The sequence below is a fragment of the Pygoscelis adeliae genome, unplaced genomic scaffold (assembly GCF_000699105.1).
Source record: "Pygoscelis adeliae isolate BGI_AS28 unplaced genomic scaffold, ASM69910v1 Scaffold101, whole genome shotgun sequence".
NCBI lineage: Eukaryota > Metazoa > Chordata > Aves > Sphenisciformes > Spheniscidae > Pygoscelis > Pygoscelis adeliae.
The window spans coordinates 4,973,155-4,981,883 of NW_008824238.1; the positions used below are offsets into that span (position 1 = coordinate 4,973,155).

An 8,729-nucleotide genomic window follows, 5' to 3' on the forward strand; every position below is an offset into this window, starting at 1 on the left:
GTGATGTAGCTTTCTATCTAGTTAAGACTTTAGGCATGTGAGCTAACAGCCACTGCATCTTGGCCAGTGTGGTTCCTCATTCTCTCTAATTTTCCTGTCTGCGCACAGGCTTCGTTGATGATAGCAGCAGCCATGTGCTGAACTCTTGGAACGCCATAAATGATTTGGTGGTGTGCATGAGGTAGGTAATATCCTGCAGTTTCTCTTGCACATATGTTTTCCTCTGCTCAGAGTCCCATTGACATTGCAGGTGAAAGCACAGGTGTAAATGGGAGGAACCATTGGGAGCGTGAGGACAATTTGTTGCTTTGCACGTCACACTCCATTTTTAAAGCACAGTTTTAAACAATGATGCTTCTCTTTCTGGAGCTATTATTTTTAAAAGGAAGTCATATTCTATCTTTCAATGTGCTTTTAATAGAACATAATCTTCAGGAAGCTACACTTGCTAAGGTGAAAATTAGTTTGCTCTCCTTTAACAAAATGTTAATCTAAAAGGGTTAATGTGAGTCTTAAATCCCAAAGTGTTAAAACCAAATTATACTATACTTTGAAAGCTAATTATACAAAAGCATACAAAAAGAAAACATCAGAGTATTATTACAATATCTCTCTATATATAATATGTGCAAAATTCAATATACAAGCTTCTTGTAACTCATCCATGTTTTTTTTTTTAAAATAATGTAAACCTTAACTTATTTAAACCAGTATAGGTAGTTTGATGTTACTCCTGGGAAACAAAGATTGTCGGTACAAGAACCTCCATAGCTTGGAGGACAAGCCGAACACGGGACTCCTACTTTATATGGTGCTTCTCCAATCCAATTCCCCCTGAAAATAAAAAAGGAAAAAGAATGCTTAGTAATTTCAGAGAGGAAGAAAAAAAAATTCATTAACCATACTTGTTTTGAGTGATTAAAGTTAATGTCTTCAGTGATAACCTATAAATGCCCTGTTACTGAAAACATACGTTAGTATATTTCTGTAGGTTACTGGCAAACATTGATCTACCGAATCCCCAAAACCAGCAGGAGAATGACCATGTCACCCCAGGCCAGTGGTCCATTCGATATCCTTTAGTCTCTGTGGTGAAGTTCCAGTCTTCTTGCTTTTGCTACAGACGAGTGATTTTTGACTCTCCAAGCCTGGGACAGAGCGTTTTTTACCGGAGGGCTATATTTACGAGAAATTAGCAACATAAGCATTGGTGCAAAGTTTTCCTTGAGCACTTTTTTTGTCTGGCAGTTATCTTAAAAGCTTGTTTTTGGAAGGTGGAAAAACAAACAGACCGAAACCTTATTCTTAGGTTGCACTACCCTATGTCCACATTGTCAAGCTCTGAGGCTGAATTCGTGGTTAGAGAAAAGGGAAGATGAAAACTATTCGCACCAGTCATGTACTAAAAAGAACTGTATTTGGGCATGCATAGGGGTCTCACAGGTGTTAATGGGAGGAGGAGGAGGGCTCCTGTCTGGTAAATAGAGCTGTAATAGAGCCCGGGGCGGGGGGGAAAGGGGTACAAGTCTGGAGAGTAATCATGTGAAAAGAGGTAACTCTGAAAGATCTAGGAACATCTGACAAACAATCCAGACTTTTAGGTGCTTATATAAACCCCTGGCTTTTAGAGATTCATGTAACACTCGTGATGTAGGCAGAAAGTAAGTTAAAATTAGATTTTTATTTAAATGTTATGTCTCACTGAGCAGAGAACTTTCCTCTAGTTTGCATGTGACGTGGTATAGCAGTGAGTAATGCAATTATTTATGAAACATTTTCTCATCCCCCACCTCCCAGCCAATAACATTGGATCAAAAGCCCTGGTCTGGGTTGTGCCTTGGAAGAAAGTAGGAATCTCTCAAATAATTTGCTCATTCCTACTTCTCTTCCAAATGGGTACAGCAGACTGAGTGCTCAGGAAATAGATTTAGTTTGATAACAGATATGGAAATCCAGATAGAGTTTGCTGAAAGCTGATTTCTGCTTCATTTTCTATGCAACGCATGGCTGATTTGTGTGAGTGTGTTAGATAACCAGGTGTAGGGCCTTTCTAAACTTTGTAATTATCTTCCTTAACTTTTTTTTTCCAGATTTCAGAAGCATAGATATTTTTCAGCCTTACAGCATGGCATCAGTGAAAATTATTTGAGTTCTAAATCCTAAATCTTTGCCAAAGTCCAATCTTAATAACTCGAGTCAGGGCTGTAATATTCACCCCCTTCTTCAGAGGAGGAGTTTCTGATGTGCTGGTTACTCAGAAGGACACAGCCTTTATTGACTGGCAAAGAGACTTCTGAATGTGTGCCCAAGGACTCTAAGCCCAATGTCCTTAACTTAATTAATTCTTAGGAATATGAACTTAAGCCAGGCAAGACCAGTCAATATCCTTTTTGTGACTGTGCAAGAAGTAGATGTGAAAATCCTGATTCCACCACCTATGAATCAAAGGTCTACTCAAAATATCATCCAGAGAAGCTTGTAACACCAGGCTTTGGTTTGCTGTTTGAGGAACAGTGGGATTTTTAGACTGAGAAAATACAAAATGTCATTAATTCATTGCTAACTGATAGACAAACAATGCATCAATTTTCAATAATGCCAAATGTTTAAAACCATTCTTTTCCTATATATGAACATGAGAGATGTATTCTAGGAATTTTGTAATTTTTAATATTTTTTTTCAAATGGAGATATATAAAAAAGAATAGTCGGGTTTCTCTTATAAACTTTGATTTCACCTTGTCCATGTTGTGGAGCTATAAGTCAGATACAATTTTTGCTGCCTGATTTTTGCTCCCTCACATTCATTTCATACTACCCTTTTCTAGTAGATATTAAAGACAAAAGGACAGAGAAATCTCCTTGACTTCCAAAGGTGTTTTTTTTCCAAGTCAGTTTTCTTACTAAAACCTATCTTTTTCTAAGTTGCAAAATCTTTAAAAAATCTGTTACTCATGTAACAACTAGAATAATGACATATTCGTGCATAATCTTTACCACAAATGGGCCTGTGCCACTGAGAGTTTACGGAAAACATGCCCAATTAATTGTACTTAGATTCCTATACAGAACTATGGCTTTGCCTAATATTATACAGCCAGAGAAACTAGCCATTTACACTGTCCATGCTGCTTTTGAAGCACTGGTCCAAACCAGACCTCAAATCGAAGCTCTCCCAGAGCCACACTGTATTGATTCATTCTGCACCCAGATGTAAGCTTGGGATGATATCTAGGAAATGGTGGAAGAAAATTCATTTCTTCATTTCAACCTAACACAGATCTCTGCACAGCTACCTGATACAGGGCCACCTATGGGTGTCTGTGACCTGTACTTTGAAGGACCCTAATATGGAAGGCAAGACAAGATTTGTAGACACTGAGCTTAGGCAGATGGACTTCATAGGAAACCTATGCTATGGATGCCCTTACGCAGCATGGTCATAAGCAAAGGTATCTTGTGGGCAACAACATGTGTTCACAGTAAATCAAGGGCCTGATCTACAGTGGGATTGCTTACCTGAGGAAGTCTAGCTCACCACGAGTATATATAACAGAGTGAAGAAATAACGAATTGAAAGTAAAGTGGAGTCAACACAAAGGAGGAAGACAAAAAGAACTGTAATAACAACAATAACAGAAAACAAGTTTTTGGTTTTGTTCCATACACATAGAGTTATTTCCTTTACTTCCTTGCATACCAAAGTCATGCATTTTCTGTATTTTCAGATGTAAAGTTAGAATGAAGGAGCAGCCCGCAGAAAAAGCACTAATAGAGGTCAAGCTGCAGAAAAAGGAGTAAGCAGTCCTATGAGAGGACCAAAACATGCATGAAGTATAAAAATAAACAATATTAAAAGAAAGCAACTCACTTTGGGGCATAGTTGCATACCAAGTAAACAGCTCGTCGCCAAACAGATCCCCAGACGTTCATATTGTGGCATGTGTGGATTGCGCAGCCTATACGATTGGAAGTGGCCCAAACCATCTGAATAAATATTTATTATTGGTGAAGTCCAAATTGAACAGAAATATATATATATATATACATTTATTTGAGAGAGAGTTATAAATACATCACAGAAAAGTCCAGCTTTGGACGCTAGATTTTGAATAGAAGAATGTAATTCATATAACCTGTGTGTAATGGGTGCACATGGGTCCATAACATCGCATGGGACACCTGGGGTTGCAATCCTGAGGATAAGGGAAAGCATAATCCTTCACCTCATCATACCATGGCTTTACCAGCTGGAGAATAGATCGATACCTGGGTTTGTTTAAAAGACAGAAAGAAAAACATGTCATTTTAGATTTAGATATTTTGGAACTTTCTGCTGCTCATCCCTCTGATGCAAGTCACCTAAATACATGTTTCTCCACACATCACTAGGGGCACAGTATTAAGCAATTATACTCTTAAGCCAAATGAACATAGATGGATATCAATTATTGCTAGAATACTGGATGACCCTTGCATCAGTCTAAGATCTGGATCTCAAAGGCTGTTCGAAGGCTGACAAAATAACTGTTTCGCAGGGTATCTGCCTACCTTCCAGTTCTTACAGACAGGTTCTGGCCCAAGAATCTCAGTAAGTAGGAAGGCCCATGGTCCCAAATGCATGTAGCAGCCCAAGCCTCTGCAGATTTGGCAAGAGTTTCATCCCAAACCTGACAAAATAAAATATCCTTAGCAGTAGAACAGAAAAAACAAATAGCGATCACGGTGCAAGAACACAAGAAGCAAGTATCTCAAGTCACAAATATACTATCATAACACATCAGATCTGTAACCTAGGCAGAGAGCTCTTGAATCCAGAAAACTGTGGGGCAGCATGTACAGGATCTAGCAGGATTCGCCCTAATGCTGGACAGAATTCCTGCCCACATCATCAGAGGAAGCCAAGTATTCAGATTTCTCCTTTTTTTCTGGAAAAGCTCTTCCCTGAACAGGCATTCTCCTACCATCTTCCTTTCTGTGTTGATGAGATCCATGTGTGGAGAGGAGTGAAACATTGGATGGGACTCAGATGGAAGTTAAAGCAAAGTAGGGGCACACAGGGAAGAATAATTCAGCACAGGTATTACATACCCCACAAAACCCCAACACATTTGAAATAGGATCTCAGGAGTATCTATAGCCAGAGAGAGTGTGTGTGGCAGCTTTTCATATTTGAAGCCACAAGGTCAAGAAAAGGGATTCCACAAAGGCAAAAACTATGGATAATTTCCAGGTGTGGTATGAGTTTTATCATTTTATTCTGCATGGGAGTTGACATTGCTCCCTGCTTGGAATAAAAAGATAACAGCTCTGTAAGAAGAGACAATTTGACTTCTTAAGTTCTCCTCTAATGGTAGGAACATGACAAGTGAACTTAAACACTGTCTCCTTTATATGTTTTTCCTGCTCACTTACATGCTTGATTTGTAACTCCACTGTTTTCTCCACAGCAAATAGGCTTGCCTCAGCAATAACGGAGATATCAGCAATAGAACCTACTGCACCACGTGAGCTCCAGATAAAGAATATCTCACTGTTGTATTACAAGTACACACAAATCCTGGTATATCTTAGTGTTTGAGTGATACCCAAGTAGGCTCTAGATCCTGGAATTAGATGTGGTTTTGAATACCCCGAGTGTTTTGGTGCAGGACAGTTTTAGTGAATTGCAGGTAGAAAGGCAGGAACAGAATGTAGTAAAATTGCCTACCCGGCCCATTGCAGCTTTTTAAACGCAAATCCAAACTCATAAATCTTGAGTGGCTACAAAATAAAAAGTATGCTGTCTGAGGTATGAAATAAGAGGCAAAGTCAGAAATAAACTTATTAAAAGATAAGGTGGCCCACATCACAAATATTTTCTGTTCTATGAGCTAATAATGATTTCTAACACTGAATTCATAGTTTTAATTTTGCAAACCTGCAGAGTGAAAAGACTGACCACAGATGATGGACTAGGACAGTAATTCATGCCCTGACTCTGTCTGGTATTTTGTGAAATGTCTTTAAGTGAAAAGGACAAAACTTCATAAATTGTATGAAATTGCTATATCATTGAACCAAGCTTTTGCTAATATGGAGTGGGTGAGGTACCTCCTAGATTAAAGCTGAAGAAGTGCAACAGAGATCAATATGAGCCCTTAACGCAAATGATCTTCCATTCAAGTGGAACCACCTTAAGGAAAGTAAGATGGATGGTGCTTAAAGCAGAGCACATTTACTTTACACGTGTTAGTAAAAGGTCCCAGAACAAAGTCAGAGCAAATTGCCAGTAAAAGGACACAACAGAGAAGTGTTAGGAAGAAGCATGCTAAGAAGGAATGGTCTTCAAGCCAGGGAATACTTTGACTTCAGCTCTGAAAAATGGAGTTTCTCAGAGGAGATAGAGATAAGTCTATAACTTGGGAAGAGAAGGCTAAGCTGGAGCACTAGGGTACAAGAGAGGGGACCCAGGGCTGCTACAGCACCATCCAAAACCCAGGAAATGCTCCAGTGTCCAAGAGGAAGAAAACTGTGTACAGACATTTGTTCTGCTTTGTATCTCTGACGTTAAGTCAATTAGCTGCATGTGGCCAGCGTACAAATAACTCTTTATAATCTCTGTGGTACATCAGTGGTCCCAAAAAGAGGGCTTAAAGAGGGGGCAACAGTAGGTACAAGCACAAAAGTGTGCCTGGGAAGTGTGCCTGAGAGGCCGGGGCCACAGTCGGTGTCTGGAGCCTGCCCAGGCCCAGGGGAACAGAGGAGTACATGGATCCAGCGCGTGGGTCCAAACACAGCTGCCTGGTGTGCATCCATAAGGGGAAGCTCCGCCAGGACTGTGACACCCCATAAACACCCTCCTTTGCTGGGATTAATCATGCTTCTGGCACGAGCGCTCCCTGCCAGGAGGCTGAACATGAGGTTTGCGTGCTTGCTCCCAAGTGACCTGGCTGCAGTCCCACAATAATGTGAATGTGTACTGTATTTGCACAAATAGCACCGAGCTCCTGATTTCCACCCAGCATATTTTTGCATACTAAATTGCCTTGCAAAATAGTATGTTAGGTGTTTGAAAGAAATATGAAGACTGGATTAGGTTTTCACTATTAATGCCCTCTCTAAACTAGGCACGGGCCCTTCCTTGGACAGTGAGAGCATTGCCAGTCCACTTTCATTTCTCCTCAGCTTCATTTTCTGGTTCTCAGGAATCATCTGCAGCATTTGATTGGTAAAGTTTCAGGGGGTTGTTTCAAACTCAGTTAAAAAGTTGTGGGTTTGGGAGGTAAGCATTACTGTGATATATAGCGTGCTCTGCTTTCCATTATCTATTCATTCTTGACCACTCTCTGAACATATGAAATTTTTGGCAAACGTAAAAAAAGAGAGAGAAAGAGAAATAAAATAACCACTGAATAAGAAATAAGGGGGAGGGGAGCATATGCAGCATCTATTAATTTCCTCCATTCCTTCATTAGCAGGCTGGTGAAAAGCCTTTGTACAGAGTCCCCTCCTGCTATGTAAATCATTTGTATTTCATGGAAGAAGATGAAGTGCTTCACCTTCCTTATTTTATTTTATTTTATTTTATTTTATTTTATTTTATTTTCCTAGAAGAAAAGGTGGTCTCGGTCCCTCTAGGACTGGCTTTAGATCATCTCCATGAGAAAATGCAAATAATACAGGCTGAAGCGGAAAAATTATTATCTCATAATGACCTAAAATCTTCTAAACTATAAGAGCCTGTACTGTTAGTTCACCCCTTTCAAAAGAAGTTTGATCCTGAGTCCACACTTGTATTAATTTGTATCTCAGTTCAGTTCCCTGTTTTGGGCATGTAAGATAACAGGGCAAAGACATTTAGATTTTTGAACCCATGAGGCTTCATTGTTGTACATAGATAAATAGCATATAAAGAAATAGAAAAATATTCTAAAAAGAGAAACTGAAGTAACTTGAAAGCCAGAGGGACAGTTTCTGTAAGGAGAAATTAAAAAACTCAAGGTAATTAACAAAGAGTTTAAAAAAACAGTGTGATAAACAAAATTATAAACTGAAATGATGGCAAATCCAGTGTTTCTATTAAACATGTTAGAGAAAGCTGCCTGACATGAACATAAAATTGCAAAAGGGAAAAAGGAGAAAGATTTGCATACTCAGTGGGTCAAGATCGGAGGAGGTGACTCAGATCTTGACTCTCAAAGGCTAATCATGCAAACTCCCAGTGCCAAACTATGCTCATTCTCTCCCTGGGGATAGCAAATCTTCATTTGCTAGGTCGTTAGCAGTTGGTGAAGCAGTCACCTTCCTTCCACCCAGTATAAAGATCCCCCCCCAAACTCTCCAGATCACTGATTTGGTCCAACATGGAAACTCTCCCCACTCCTCAACTGGGTCTAACTGAGCTGCAATAGAGTTAAAGCGTCTCGCCACACTTCCACTGGCAACTTGAAGTGAACATCCTTTGGCCAATTTATTTTTCTTTCCTCAGCCAAAGATTATTTTCCTAGAAAGCTGTCCGGCTGTGCTCTCTGCACTGCTCTCTGCAAAACTACACTTCAAAACTACACTTCACTTGAAAATTGTCAAGCGGACTGAATACAGGGAACAGTCCAGTGCTTCTACATGGAGAGTTTCAACACCAGAGACCACTTTATGAGGCTTTATGAGGCAGCTCCAGGGTGTTCTCTGCACTCACACAGCACATGCTGGTTGAGAGTTAGGACTAAAACCTTAAAATTAATAAAGTC

At 39.7% G+C, this 8,729-nt stretch overlaps 1 protein-coding gene across 1 annotated transcript in view; it reads right to left on the minus strand.

Annotated features, from left to right (window-relative positions):
- Nucleotides 1–397: 397 nt before the first annotated feature.
- Nucleotides 398–8,729, minus strand: part of PI15 (peptidase inhibitor 15) — a 23,868-nt gene continuing 15,536 nt past the window's right edge. Inside the window, exons 3-6 of the mRNA XM_009335016.1 lie at nucleotides 4,552–4,670; nucleotides 4,137–4,269; nucleotides 3,872–3,987; nucleotides 398–834 (exon numbers count right to left, since the gene is read on the minus strand). Coding sequence (XP_009333291.1) covers nucleotides 699–834; nucleotides 3,872–3,987; nucleotides 4,137–4,269; nucleotides 4,552–4,670 — 504 coding nt within the window. The 3' untranslated portion in view covers nucleotides 398–698. The remainder of the gene's footprint in view (nucleotides 835–3,871; nucleotides 3,988–4,136; nucleotides 4,270–4,551; nucleotides 4,671–8,729) is intronic.